General features: G+C 33.0%; 3 protein-coding genes across 5 annotated transcripts in view; 1 reads left to right on the forward strand and 2 right to left on the reverse strand.

The window, feature by feature from the left end:
• The window catches only part of LOC126769442 (1-phosphatidylinositol 4,5-bisphosphate phosphodiesterase), an 88,618-nt gene extending 80,455 nt beyond the window's left edge, over positions 1–8,163 (reverse strand). For both annotated transcript variants that reach the window (XM_050488245.1, XM_050488244.1), the window contains exon 1: positions 7,972–8,163. The gene's annotated coding sequence lies outside the window, so the exon portion shown is untranslated. The remainder of the gene's footprint in view (positions 1–7,971) is intronic.
• Positions 8,164–9,007: 844 nt separating this feature from the next.
• Positions 9,008–12,745, reverse strand: LOC126769452 (zinc finger protein 528-like). Its single transcript, XM_050488262.1, has 4 exons — positions 12,720–12,745; positions 11,708–12,599; positions 10,817–11,511; positions 9,008–10,025 (listed from the first exon to the last, which is right to left on the reverse strand). The coding sequence occupies exons 2-4, from the start codon at positions 12,582–12,584 to the stop codon at positions 9,348–9,350; spliced, it is 2,250 nt and encodes a 749-aa protein (XP_050344219.1). The 5' UTR covers positions 12,585–12,599; positions 12,720–12,745; the 3' UTR covers positions 9,008–9,347.
• Positions 9,750–15,043, forward strand: LOC126769503 (chymotrypsin-2-like). 2 transcript variants are annotated; one of them, XM_050488362.1, is made up of 6 exons: positions 9,750–9,822; positions 13,612–13,840; positions 13,940–14,171; positions 14,382–14,552; positions 14,646–14,687; positions 14,779–15,043. In XM_050488362.1, the coding sequence occupies exons 2-6, from the start codon at positions 13,713–13,715 to the stop codon at positions 14,917–14,919; spliced, it is 714 nt and encodes a 237-aa protein (XP_050344319.1). In that variant the 5' UTR covers positions 9,750–9,822; positions 13,612–13,712; the 3' UTR covers positions 14,920–15,043. The 2 variants fall into 2 exon arrangements, with proteins under 2 accessions (XP_050344319.1, XP_050344318.1); XM_050488361.1 differs by lacking the exon at positions 9,750–9,822 and adding an exon at positions 13,372–13,513.
• The last annotated feature ends 371 nt before the right edge of the window (positions 15,044–15,414 follow it).

Consider the following 15,414-nt stretch of genomic DNA (forward strand, 5'->3'; position numbering starts at 1 on the left):
ATAAAGCCCTAATTGTTAACGGAAGATCGTATCTCAACCCATTTGCAATTACAAGAAACTTAAAAAAAAGTTTCTCGCAAAATATAAAAGTTCATCTTTTTTTGCGACTCACTTAGTAGAGATTTATTATAGAATAGGTAGAGTGGTAAGCCTGGTCACCTGATCGCCAATGCACCACCAATTTCGGGATCTAAGATGCTATCCCTTGTGCCTGCAGTTACATCAGTATAGTACAAAGGTCACGGGGACACTACGTCAGTAGATAATGAATGGCTAAATGGATTTCAATACACTCCATTTAGTCCCCATCGTCATTATCATAAATGCAATCGAAATTATTAAATATCATCCTTACTAATATTATAAATGCGAAAGTGAGTTTGTTTATTTGTTACGTTTTTACTACTCGACCGATCATCATGAAATTTTGCATTAACGATGACAGAGGTACAGAACAGAGGATACATAACACCTGTCCCACTCCTCTTTCACATGCGGGCGATGCTGCGGGCGGAAGCTAGTAACCTATAATATCTTAAAGCAACTAACGAGTGAATTAAATTCGGGTCATAAATTATCAGCAAACATAACATAAATCGTTAAGAAAACAATTGATAGTACTTACAAGATTAAATCAACGGAATATGAATTTTGAGCCACGCTCAAAGCAAGCAAAGATGTCAGGCTCAATGTAACGTAACATTGAACAAGTTCAAAGACACGCCGTCTCATCTCCATCGACGACTTGATTTAACACAAGTGATTACAGATTCTGCAGGTAATGTACCGAAAGGATAGCTTTTAACGAATTTGATATGGATATTTTAATATTATTACAGCATAATTATTGACATTCGATAAGCGATTTATAATGGAAAGCAGACGAGAAAACGGGTTATCGGATGGTAAGGATCAATATTGCCAATGGGTTTTTTCAGTTTGTCTGTGTAGGTACCAACCACGAATGAGTCAGTGTACATACGTATACAACTAAAGCGACAAAAAGGCTTAGTTCCAATGGCTGGCGGCGCATAGCCGGTAAGTATGTTTTTTTTTTGTTTCTTATTTTTATATTAGACGTCATCCAATCGCAGGTATTCTAGCTTCACGGAAAACAAGCGCTAAACAGCGCTAACCTATTGGAACTGACATGGCATATACTGAGCGAAGATCATTTTGGGGATCAAATACTCATTTACGGTCTTTCTCATAAACATCGTTTAGCGGCTGTTTAGTTAAACATTGATTTCGCTCTTTCTGTCATTATTGATTTGACATTCGACAGAAGAAGACGGAGCATTGTTTAACTAATCATCCGCTGAAATGTTTATAAGTAAAGCCGTTAATGTTTGTCTTTATCTATTTTATACTTCCTTTAATTTTTATTTATTCGTTGTTGTTACCAACAAACACCTATTCTCTCTGTTTTTGTATATTTACCAATACATACCAATACCAACGTACATACCAATACCAACGTACATACCAATACCAACGTACATACATACTACATACAGCGACCACTTTATGTGGCTCATTTACTCGTCTAACTTCTTATATTAATTAATAGAATATATTATAGTCTCCGTTTAATAAAAGGACACCAAGTTTTGTATGGGTTTAAGCAACCGTGGTCGATCTGTTTATATTATAAAGCAAGATGTCAACAACCGAACCTAACGTGTTTGATGTGTTTATTACCGCCGTGTATGTCAACAACCGATGTTTACGACTTACGAGTAAAAAGCCCTTGTTTATTACTTGATATACTTTTAAGTTTAATGAATAACGACTTCGTATAATCTTGAAGATATTACTGTCATGGTGTGTTTCATTTTATAGAGTTCAATGTTTTATTAACACACGATAAATAAAGTAAGCACGGAATATAAACAATAAACTCATGTTAATAAAATTAACATGTCAGGAAAACAATTGCATAGTTCTCAATCAAACCAAAACCAAAATAATTTTTGGATAACGCACTCCAAGGAAGGCCACATGATGGTAAGTGGTCACCAACGCCCATAGACATTGGCATTGTAAGAAATGTTAACCATCGCATACCTAAGATTAAGACCTAAGATTTTATGTCCCTTATTCCTGTAATTACTGGCTCACCCACCCTTCAAACCGGAACACAACAATACCAAGTACTACAGTTTTGCGGTTGAATATCTGATGAGTGGGCGGTACCTACCCAGACGAGCTTGCACATAGCCAGCACCAGTAATTATATATAAGGGATTACATCGATTGCACATGTAAGTAAAGACAGAAATATCTGCGTACTTATTGGATGATAATTGTCAATTCTAAGCCGCTTTTACTAAACGAGTCATATGATTTGACACTTTAGGGTTAGAGAGAAACTTTATTTTTTTAATTTTTATCTTGTTCATATCTTAAATGTCGTATTGTATAAAACCCAGTTTAAGTGCGAAGTTATTTAATACGAAAGCGTTTAAGAAAACGGAACAATACTTATTCGAAGAAAATTTTAATACTCTGATGGAAAATGCTTGTATTTTATGAACTATGCGCTCTAAAGCAATAAGAATTTTATCTTTAAATGTTTTGTAATAAAAAACGTAATAATATTTTTTTATAGAATATGTAATATGGCGTTGAAATATTTTACACTAGTTGTTACTCATCTAACTTGCGATAAATTAATTTTATAGATTATATAATATTTTTTTACGTATTATTAAAAAAAATACCCTCCGTCCTATTCCACTACATAATCGACTTATGTGTCAAATTTTATTAAAATATGTCCGGTTGATTGATTTTGTTAAGTTAAAAAAGATACAAATAAGATAACTTATAAAAATACCTCAGAATCAGAGTATGTATACAGGTAAATATACTTGGCGAGATGCTATGAACACATTTTTGAATTTTTTTAACGTTTATTTTGTATAACTTTATTCTATACTTTACTATTCAACACTAATATAATATTATTGCATAAGAACTTATATCGCATTAGCCCAGGGCACCACCCGCGTTTATTTAAGTTCATTACGGAGTCTTCATTTTATCCTCGGCTTCTGTCGTAATAACACGATACCAGAATTGAAATATTATAATCAGCTTGCAAAGTAAAAAAAAAACAACCAAATGGTCTATTAGATTTGCGTGATTGAACAAATCTGAACGCATGTATAATATTTATATAATTTGATAATAAGACATGTTTTTAGAGCACAGCCGTGGACAAAACCATGTTAATCGATAAAAGCGTACGATACCAATGGGAAATATAAAATAAATGTTTATTTATCATCTGCTTCGTAGACTGAAGTTCCTGTCATAGACAATGATAAATTAATTTGTAAACTTTTCTTGAGTTTTATTCCAATACCTATATAAAGAAAATCTAAGCATTTTAGAAGTCAATTAAATACACAATGGATTTTTATATTGGATTGTATTAGTGTTTGTCTGTTGCACATTTATATTACATTTAATAATTGAAATGACGCAGAGCAGCTAGTGCTACGTATAAACTAATTGTCATGAAGGATATCTTTCGTTTTGAAGTTATTCAATAATAGTTAATTTTACTACTCTGTATAATAAAAACCTAGAAATTAATTTATTGGTATAAATGTAAATATGTTTGTTTTTTTTAATGAACTTTCATCATATTGAATTTTGCAGATAATTAATAATATAATAATAATAATATTATCCTGGGACATTATTCACACACGGCCATCTGATCCCAAACTAAGCAGAGCTTGTACTATGGAAACCAGACAACTGATATGCTACATATAGTACTTTTCTTTTCTAAATACATGCTTATATAGATAATTACACCCAGACTCAGGACAAACAGACATGTTCATGCACACAAATGTCTGTCATGGGTGGGAATCGATCCCACAACCTTCGGCGTGAAAGGCAAGTATTACAAGTACAACCACGCTAACCGGCTTTTTTTTATTATTTATAATTAAACTTCTCATAAATAAGTAAAAATATTATTTTAATCTATATTATAAAGCTCGAGTCCACGGTAGGATGCGCAAGCGATCCCGTGACGCCCCTTCGACAAGACGGAGTGGGTACCGCTGGTTTTTTAGTGGGTATTCCGGCGCCTTCAGTGCCGGCGAGTCCCACATACTCCCCACCTCATGTGGGGGAAACGCGTAAATGCTTTTTCCAGCGAAAAAAAAAAGCTCGAGTTAATATAACAGAGCGCTCTAATCTCAGGAACTATGTGAGTATTTAATTGAATTTTCTTACATTACATATTTGTGATATTAAGGTAGGTTATAAGCTTTGCACTAAGACCCTATAAAGGAGCTGAGCAGACTCATAACGTCTACGAATATGGTAAACTATGAAAGGGATATAAATACTGCTTTAACGCAAATGAAAGCGCAGATATATTCTAACGTAAAAATAAGTATACATAATATGCGTGTTTTATTTCCCGTAAAATATGTTTCATACTTATTGGCGGGTTAAATTGGAATAATAGTAAAAAAATATATATTGAAATTCTACTTTTAAAAAAAAAAGAAAAAAAATCCTTTCAGTAGCAATGTGTACGGGTTCATCGTGTTCCTAATTAAGTATTAAAAAAATTACAATATGATTAACAAAACTGGACCCGATAGCCTAGTGGCTTTATCACGTAAACCTTAACCGAAGATCGGATTCAAGACCGGCAAGATCTGCTGAATTTTGAAAACCTACACGTGTTTGATGAAATTATGTCGTTTTGTATCAACCTGCTTTGGAAAAGCAGAGGAGTGAAATCCAAAGCTTCTTTTCAAAAAGACAAGGTTCCTCTCTAGATCAGCAGGGGTACATACACAGCTGTTACATTATTTTATTAATAAAATATTGTTTAAAATATAACGTTTTAACGCAATGATACCAACGGATCAGAGGAATGAATTAAAATGTAAGTATAATAATAAAACACAGAGGTCCGACCCTCTGTTATAAATACGTAATGCGTTTTCGCATCACGGTAGATTACTTTATTTCTTAGGTCACTTCTCAGGCTATTTTCATTCATTTGAACAAAGGGGTCTTACGGTTCATAAGACATCAGATAAATGTCAGAACATTCACGCAAAATCTTTACGTGTTAGTAAATGAGGAGACGTGCATCAATAGAAAATACGATCAAGCGTGATGAGAAAACGGTTGGAGTCAAGTTTGGGCAAAATCAATCCAACATTGGCACTGTGAGAAATATAACCATCCCTTACATCGCCAATGCACCAACAACATTGGGAACTATGATGGTATGATCCCTGTGTAAAAGTTAAATTTACTCACTCACCGTAACATAACCCTACTAAGTATTAATGTTTGGTGGTAGTATATTTCATGAGTGTTTGGTACCTACCCAGACAACTCGTCTGGGTAGGTACCAAACACACAAAACCCTACCAGCCAACTAAATAAGCTCAATATATATCCATGTCTTTTGTCTTAATAAGTCCTTGCCCACTTATTGGCTATTTAAGATTGTTCTTACTATTGTTTGTATATTAAATATCTTGTTTGTTTTTCTAAATTAAATGTTTACTATCTAGCTTAAAGGATTACATAGCTTTACAGCATTATTAAGATAAGATTTATGTAAATAAATGATTAATAATATTATTTATTGCGTTAAAAGTTTCTTGTTTAACACTTGACGTCAGTGATTTTTTTTATTTGTAACTCAGTATGGTATTCAGGGCCGGATTTAGAGTTCTGGAGGCTCTGAGAGATATAAATAAAAAGAAATATTAACTATACTATACAAGAAACGTTACCAATGTGGACCCCAACCTTGGGGACGAAGATTTTACGTCCCTTGTGCCTGTAGTAGCAATAGTAAGTATTGCTGTTTAGCTTTAGAATATCTGATGAGTGAGAGAACAAAGGAGTAATGGCCATTAATTATTTTCCAAATAAATTGAACCTTTTTTTTAGTCGGACCTTTTAATTGATTGCAGAACAAATAAATAAATTTTTAAATTCATGAAGATGTATTCAAGAAGTTACTTACTCGTTGGAATTGGGATGTCTCTTGTTCAACAAATCTCTGTTGTGGAAGAGAGGGCTCTTGTGGAAGCCCCGGGGCTCTAGCCCCGGATGCCCTCTCCTAAGTTCGACCTTGATGGTATTACATACATGAATATTTTGTTAAAATTAATCTTTCCAGGTGGGTACCAATTTCTATGAATCGAACTATTAAGGCCCGTATTATATAAATAATTATAAAATATTTTTTATTACATACAAACGATTGTAAAACATCATTTTAAATACAAATTTAACCACCGGAGTTATTTTTGAAAATTTTATACTTTATCTCTTGATCTAGATCTTACTGTACACGCCAGTCTTTTTTTATTTAAGCTGGCGGGCGAGCAATTTTGCTTTTTGATTGTAAATGGTCACCTACACTCAGACACTGACACTGTAAGAAGTATTTACCACTCCTTACACCGTCAATGCACCATTAGATCTAGGACGCTTGTGACGCTGGCTTAGTTACCCTTCAAACCGGGACAAAGTTATAATAAAGTCAGTCAGCATTGTGAAATATTTTGTAACAAGTAATTTTAAAATATACGAATACAATATAACGAATTACTTTGTAACATTAACAAAAACGTATGAAGCCGTAAGAAAGTCGTCAGTACTTTGTTTAAATATAAAGTGTATATATAATACCTACATTAACCTCATTAAAATTATGTCGGATGAATTTGTAAGGATTCCGTCACAAATATAAATATATATAAATTAACCTTCAGAGTTCGGTTTTCGCTTACACGAAAATCAAAAATCGAACTTTGAATTTACGTTTTTTATGTAATAGGCGGAGGGCAAATGGGTCATCTGATGTTAAGTGGTCACCATCATCCACCCATAGACATTGGCGATGCAAGAAATATTAACTATACTGTACAAGAAACGTTACCAATGTGGACCCCAACCTTGGGGACGAAGATTTTACGTCCCTTGTGCCTGTAGTAGCAATAGTAAGTATTGCTTTTTAGCTTTAGAATATCTGATGAATTTGTGCAAGCCCGTCTGGATAGATACCACCCACGTATTTGTAGACTCGTAAGTAGGACTTGCATAAAGCCAAGTAATACTTCGGTTTATGTGTGCATTTTTATTATATTCTATTCTGTGAGTTTCTTCCAATATATCTATAAATAAATAGACAACGCAAAGATACATTTTTCTTCTCTGTTTGTCTATGTTTTTTGAACAAGCTTTATTATCATTAAAAATATATTCAAGATATGTTCTCAAATTATTCAAAAAAATGGTAGGATTTTGAACAGTTAGGCGAACACTTTATTAAATTATTCATCCACAAATTAATTAAAATATAAAAAGTATTAAATAAATAATAAATATATTTCTAGTCTTATTTTTTTAATAAAAATCCAAAAGGCCATCGATATAATAAATTACATTGATTTTGATTTTATATTTAAATAATATAAGACTTTATAATTGATCATATATATACGACCTATATGTACGTATATTAAGTTTTTGAAATTTACTAAACAATGTATACTATCATTTTAGTTTCTTATTTGTCGCTTTCAAATTAAACTGTTAAAATTAATTTAAAAAAAAATGATAATGCTAACACGAAACCAATACAATTTCAATATTTTTGTTTAGATAAAATATTGAAATATATTACACAGATAAAAAATCCATTATATCTAAACTAACATCTTTGATATATTACTTTTTTGTTCAACTAAATTTAACATAACCTTTTATTAAAGAAATGTCGTTTACATGTGAGTGCAAATTACAAGAACCGCCCATGTCTTAATTGAAATATTTCATTAATACAGTGCTATAAAATCGACCTACAATTGCTAACTGAATAGACATACAAACTCAGTGTTCGAACTATTAGCACTTCGGAACGTGACGGATAATACTGAGATAATCGTTCATACTAACCTTATCGTACGCTTACACGAACTCCAAGTAATGCCAAAACCACTTAAAACCTAGAATGTTTAAGTGATAACAAAAATAAATTATAAAAGTATGGATAATGATAATTATTCACTGAAATTTAATAGAATTTATTCGCGATCGCGTTTTTTTTCGCGCGCTCAAATCCTTAAGACGTGATCAACGCGCGATATGCGTTCGCGGACTGCGAGAATGAGAACGAGAAATATCCAATGTATGTGGCAGGTGACCTGCGCTGCGCATGCGTGAAACACAAGGTCGTCTATGAAAAGTCGGCTTACAAGCCGCGATTTAATAAATCAACTTTTTTACTAATAACCAATTTTAATTCGAATATTCAAAGTTAAAATGTTAACATTTTTTATACCAGTATAAAATTTCGAATACTTTGATTAGTTATCCCTAATGGTTGCCTATATTAAAAAAAAATAACATTATTAGTATGAATTAGCTTTAAAAAGTACAAATATGTACCCATAACTACATATGGACTAGTTAATGTAGCTACCCAACTTCGGTACCTCTCTATCATTTTGTGGATAACTAACATTACATTTAATAACAATAATAGAATTTTGTGGTCCTGGAAAGAAAAAACACGAGATAATTTCAACAAAAATATAATAAAATTTTAAAGTTTTATAACAAAAGTTTTATCTTCACAAAAAGTTCATGTTAATAAGAGATTATAGTCAATCAGACTTATACATGGTATGCAATTTGTAGTGGATTATAATAAGTCTTATATCTCAACATAAAATATCTTAGTAGTAATCTAAAATATTTCGTAATTAGTTTTTTTGTAAATATATGCTTAAAATAAAACAACTCTCATATACTTTTTAAATTGACTGCAAATGAAAATGAATATTCGTTTTAAACGCTTGCAATTCCTTAAAACAGTTTAATAAATACATAATTCTATTAAAAATAACTGATTAACAACTTAAGTAATTCGATCAAAAAGTTCATAACTTACAGACATAAAAACAAAACTTAATGTTGTATATCTCCTAAATTAATAACAATAAATCCGTTTACCTCACGATTTGCAGATTTTATGTGTTATATAAATTATAAATAGAAAAAAAAAACTATACAAATTATAATCTATATATCAACAGACTTATACATTCTATAGTTAAAGGTTTAAGGATAGTATTTTTGTGAAAAATATTGATTGCACTACTGATTGCCAGATCAGTCATAAAAATCACAATAAGACGTGTACGTACAGTAAACTAATAATACAATAATAATCGCATCGCTCTCGTCGCGTATCATGTAAATGGACCACGTTGAAAACTGTTAAAAATACTAGGTGGCGCTAAATGGGCTTGAATGGACATGACGTGCTTTTAAAGCGATCTTCTTTTCTTTAACAACTTTTTCGCTGGAGGAATTTCCATATCGTGGACATCGTTACAGTGCCGTTTCAATTCAGAGTATTTTCTGAATTTGGAGTCGCAAATAAGACAATCTACGATCATTTTTCTAACGTTGTGTATTCTCCATTCGTGATCCCATTTCTCTTTCAATGTTTTGAAATAATCGTGACAGAACCGACACCTGAACCGTGACATTTCGCGCGTGTGTGCACACTTGACATGCTTGTTCAGCATCGATGGGAAATGGAACTCTTTATTGCAAAAGAAGCATGGTATCGGCGAATTGTTGTTGTGATATTCCATGTGCTGTGTTATCATCTTCTTAGAGTTGAATTTCCGTTGGCAAAGATCGCACTGGAAGAACGTTGTGCCATGGATCTTTTTATGCTTGGAAAAATTGCTTGAATCGCTAAAGGATTTATCACAGAAGGTGCATTTGTATAAGGTGAGTTTAGCGTGTTCGCGTAAGTGGGCCTTATATCTATCCACCTTAGTGAAGGTTTCGGCTTGACAGACCTCGCACTGTATAGTAAGGGTGCCGTTCTTGTTGACTGGTGTCTTGGCGAGAGTGCTTCTAATTACGTGCTCAATTAGGTGACGTTTCAAATCGCCAACTCGGTCGAATGTTTTCAAACAAACGTCACATGTCTGAAATAATAGACATAATTTAAACACTTTATTTTTTAATTCGTTTTGTAAAACAGGAATATTTGCTTTCAATAAGAAAATGTTATTCATATATAAAAAAATTAATTTCATTTTTTTTTAATTGAATTAAAATGAATGAATCAATAAGTTTGGAATTTATTTGAATACTGTTCAATATATGTAAAATTAAATTAACAACAAATAATATCCTGGGACATTTTTCACACACGGCTATCTGTTCCAATTTAAGCTTGTACAGAGCTTGTACTATGGAAACCATACAACTGATATATTACATATACTATTTATCTTTTGTAAATATATACTTATATAGATAATTACACCCAGACTCAGGACAAACAAACATGTTCATGCACACAAATATCTGTCCTGGGTGGGAATCGAACCCACAACCTTCGGCGTGAAAGGCAAGCATTCACCAACCACGCCATCTGGCTCGTCAAATGAAAGTTATAGAAACAAAACATTACTTATAAATAATATAACAAGTTAAGATATAAACTGCACAGCAAAGACAAACAATAAAATACAAAATAAGAACATTTTTAGTCGTCAATAAAGTGACTTGTGACTAATCTAATCCCGAAGTATGGTTTATCCTATATCGGGGAGTCCAGAGTAAAATCTAAAGGATCTAACTGGTTCTCAATTACAAAATTTAATTTTAATCAAAAAAAACTAAAATAGTATTACTAAAAATTAACCTCTGAGATAAGATAACATTGTTTTTATTAATTAAATAAAAATAAACAATGATAAGATTAAATTACCTTTTTATATCTCTTGTGCCTCCGTGCCTTCTTTGAATGAAGTAGAAATATCTTATTTGACATAACTTTCGCTATCACTGAATCTGCTTTTTTAATTTCGTCCATTTTGGCCGATTCATCGATATCAGAGTTTAAAATATAGTCTTCAGTAGGCGGAGTTAAAGTATCACTTTCACTGATCAAATCATCATCAAGAGAAAGAGTAAATTCCGTATCACTCATTTCTTTTATATCGGTTTCTTTGTGACATATTTTATGGAGTTCCAATTCAGAATATTTGGATGCTGTATAATCACATAAGTCACAAATGAATACAAAATGTATTTTTGCCATATGAGTCTTTAAATCATCAAAGTCAGAGTATGTTTTTGTGCAGCAAGTACATTGATGTTTCCTTTGATGTATCTTACGGTGATTCCTTAAGGTAAATTTCGATGCAAACACCTTGTGGCACTTATTGCATTCTAGTTCTGGATCACCATGGCCTAGGCAATGGAGTTCAAACTTTTTCTGGTTTTTAAGCATTTTGCCACAATCCGTACACATAAATTTTACTTCGCTTACAGCATCTGTACCTAAAATGGGGATTTTTGGACTCTTGTGACTACCCACCATGTGTTGCTTAAATGCAGTTATTTGGTCAAATATCTGCTTGCATTTATCACATTGATATTTCTTTTGATTTGGTTGACTTTCTGTAAGAGGTTAATTAATTTTCATTATTGATTTGACTAATCCTAAAAAAATTATTGTTGAGAATAATTAACTTAAAATTTATTCTAAATTTAAATAAAGATTAAATATAAGTTGAACCGAAGTACAAATTGGATAATGCTAAAATTGCTTACCTAATGAAAATGTAAGTAAATAAACAATATCAATTCAACTCACCTACAACAACTTCATTATCTTTGCCGTTATCAACGCATTCTAAGGAAGGATCATTGACTGCAATTTTCTGTATTGTTTGACCATAGTGTGAGTCATGGCCCAAGTACAGTATTGTTTTCTGTTGTTTTGACAAGGATTGAATGTCAGACGACATCAGTTGTTTTAAGGCATCATTTTCACTTTGTATACCAATGTACTTAAGCTCCTCTCTAGCCTTATTTTCTTTCTCGTTCATTATCTCTTCAGGTAGCTGAGATAGGAACACACCACATTCAAACTCATCATCTTCATACAGATTTTGATCCCCCAAAGCCGGTTGACCAGACTCATTCACTTGAACTTTTCTGAACTTTTTATGCTCAAATTCTTCGACTGGGGAGTAATTTATTGACTCTTTATAATTATAAACATTCTGTGTTATGTATGTGTTGTGTTGTTCAACCGTTATATGACTCGAGTGCGATTGATGATAGACTGAATAATGTTCCTGAGACTCTACTGAATCATAACTGTTATATACATATGGACTCCTGGCTGGATCGATCCATACTTGAGACTGGCTGTATGGGGGATAGGAGCCTTGGTTACCCGCTTCGGTGACTACGACAGGAGCTGGGTTGGTGTCATTGTTGTCAGAGGAGTGACCATTTGAGTCAGCCTCGTTTATGTTCACATCGTAGTTGTCTATTAGTTTTACATTGCAAAAACCAGAGTATATACACGTCTCGTTGCCCTCAGTATCCGGCGATGTTATATTTACATCTATGAATACATTGTCGGTAGCTTCGCAGTTTGTCTCCAACGTGGTGCACTTTTTCGGTATAAGTAATACTGGGTAAAGACCTTCGGAGTCCGTTATATAGATTTCCTCCTCCATTTCTTCGTATAGAACCTTTGTAAACAACAAAACGACATCGCGATCAGATGTTTATAGTTTATTAAGAAAAAAGGCGGTAATCAAAATACGAAAACATTCGGGTAAAATTAGTTAGAATTATAAAAAATTTCTTACCACGTGTAAAGCGGGTGTCTTGAACGTAGTTGATTCAAAAAAGGAGCTACTGAAGGTATAGCTTGAATACAAGTCATAATTAAAATGATATCTACCCTCCAGCATTTCGCTGTTCAAAATAATAATAACTTTTAAATTGGTACTAACTAACGGTAATCACTCATACGATAAAGAATTTAAAAAAAACATTATTACAAATATTGGCGCCAAAGTCGGACATTTTGTTTTCATTTTTAAATACATTAAGATTAGTTAAAGTTAGTATACACTTTCGATTGTCAATTGACTGTTTTATTTTTCTTTACTAATATTTATTTATATTATTTTATAAATAAATACGGACATTATAATATTATATGAATTAGATATAACATGTAATATCATATTGTATTTATTGTTCGTTGTTAAAATCGTTTTTTGTTTAAACTGTTATCGTTATTAAGAAGTATTAGAAATTAAAATAATTGTGTTACAAGCTAATTTTCTTTAATCTGTAATTTATAAAACGCAAGGTTGTAAAGGTTATGATATATTGTGCATTTACTATCATACACGTTTATTGTAATTATTATTTTTATTATCGCATTGAGACAACAACGAAAAGTAGTAATGAAAGTCAAGGGAGGTAAAGTTTAATTAACTCTTAATCATTATCAAATTGATAATCAATTATAATGTTTCATATAAATACCAGGCAATTTAAAAAAGGGACATAAACAGTTCTCTGCTGTAACACACAAACATGTTTTCCAAAATAGCTATTATTTTTGTGATACTTTTTCAAGTCATAAATGGTATATGCTTTATAAATAAATTTGCTTAGTTTTTTTTATTTTTATATGTTAAAGGTAAAATAATTAGTGTTTTAAATATATGTAAATATAAATTTCAGGACATCCTCTTGAGTCAGCGCAGCCTCAGTATGATTTTAAGAACTTATTGACATCTCGTATAGTGGGAGGGCAAGACGCTCCCGAAGGTTACGGGAAGTACATGGTAGCGCTCGTAGCTGGATATTACATGAAGACATTAGTATGCGGCGGTTCCATCATCAGTGAACAATATGTCTTGAGCGCAGCTCACTGTATCGAACCCTTTGTCTACTGGGGAGAGTTATTGTCGTGAGTGATAAATTTCATAATTTTTGGCGCCACGCCTGGAAGATAAGATTAGCAAGGCCAAGTCTTCCAAGGTGTTTGCTACAAATTTGTATCTTACAGGAGCTTCAAGGGAGTAATCGGATCGCACTACTGGAATTCGTCACAATATATAAAGTTTTCTCATTTCGACATCCATCCGAATTGGGACTGGGCCACCTTGAAAAACGATATTGGCGTTGTTAAAACTACTAAGAAGATGGTGTTCAGTAATCGTGTTGGTTACATAGCTCTGAATAGACGGTGGATACCAGGTGGGGAACAGGGCTTCGTCACGGGGTGGGGCCGTGTTGAGGTAAGGGCAAAGTTTTCTTCACAAGTGATAATTAATATAGTGTATTTATAAGCTGCATGAGATTTACCTCTCATTAACTGTGTTGGAAAGAATGGTTGATTTCATTCAGCAATTACATCAGGCGGTCCATTTGCTCGTCGTATTATTATGCTTTTTTGCATGGACTCATATCAGCTATACTCGAAAGTGATACATATTTTTTGGTTTAAGGCCTGGGGTGATATCCCGTGCCATTTGCAAATGTTACACGCGACCACGATCTCTGGTAAACAATGTATCGCGGCGTGGAAGAAGGTCTCCCTCATCGTTGGAACAACACCTCCGGTCCACCCCGACGTTGAAATATGTACGCTCCACTCCGCTGGCCAGGGCATGTGTAATGTGAGTTCCCTATATTACTCTTTGTGTCTATTCTTTATATGAGAGTCAATAGGTAACACGTCAACGAGGTCTGATGCCTACTTCTGTTTTCAGGGTGACTCTGGCAGCCCCCTGGTGATGTCAGATTTGCGACAAGTAGGTATCTTATCAAATATATTGGGATGAGATCATAGATAATGTACTATTTTTAAAAGATTTGACATATTCCTAACACTTCTGATTTCAGAGTGACTCTGGCAGTCCCCTGGGGACGTTAAAGTTGCAACAAGTGGGTATCGTGTCGTGGGGTCTGGCCTGCGCGCATGGAGTTCCAGACGTATACACTAGGATAAGTGCCTATACACACTACCTGGCGAAGTACCTTTGAATACAACTTGAAGAATATCACAATTACTGCTGAATGAACTGTCACCGGATTAGTTTTAATAGTAACAAGATTTGAGAAATTGTTCGAAAACAAATAAGACCTTAGTTCTTGTTGTTTAAGGAAATATCTTGAAGATTGGCAATTTTTTTAGGATTTTTGTTCTTTATTGTAATATCCGTTAAAATATAATAAATTTTTCTTTTATATAAACATGAATGTTGATTTTTGTTTCCGTATCTTTGAACCAATTGAGTTGGATTTTTGTGTAATTGTTATTTAAATACACGTCTAGATATATTGGTTTTGTTTCCAATAAACAAAATATATATAATATACTGATATATTATGGAATCTATTTTATGTTGAACAGTCTCCAACCAACCTTTTTTTTATTTCCTATATATTTTTTTAACGATGGAAAAACGCATTACGCGTTTCCTCCACGGGAACAGTGTGAGTGTGTGTGGCTCATCGGTGTCCAAGGCGTCGAGTGCG

Source organism: Nymphalis io, chromosome 7 (assembly GCF_905147045.1).
Source record: "Nymphalis io chromosome 7, ilAglIoxx1.1, whole genome shotgun sequence".
Lineage (NCBI taxonomy): Eukaryota > Metazoa > Arthropoda > Insecta > Lepidoptera > Nymphalidae > Nymphalis > Nymphalis io.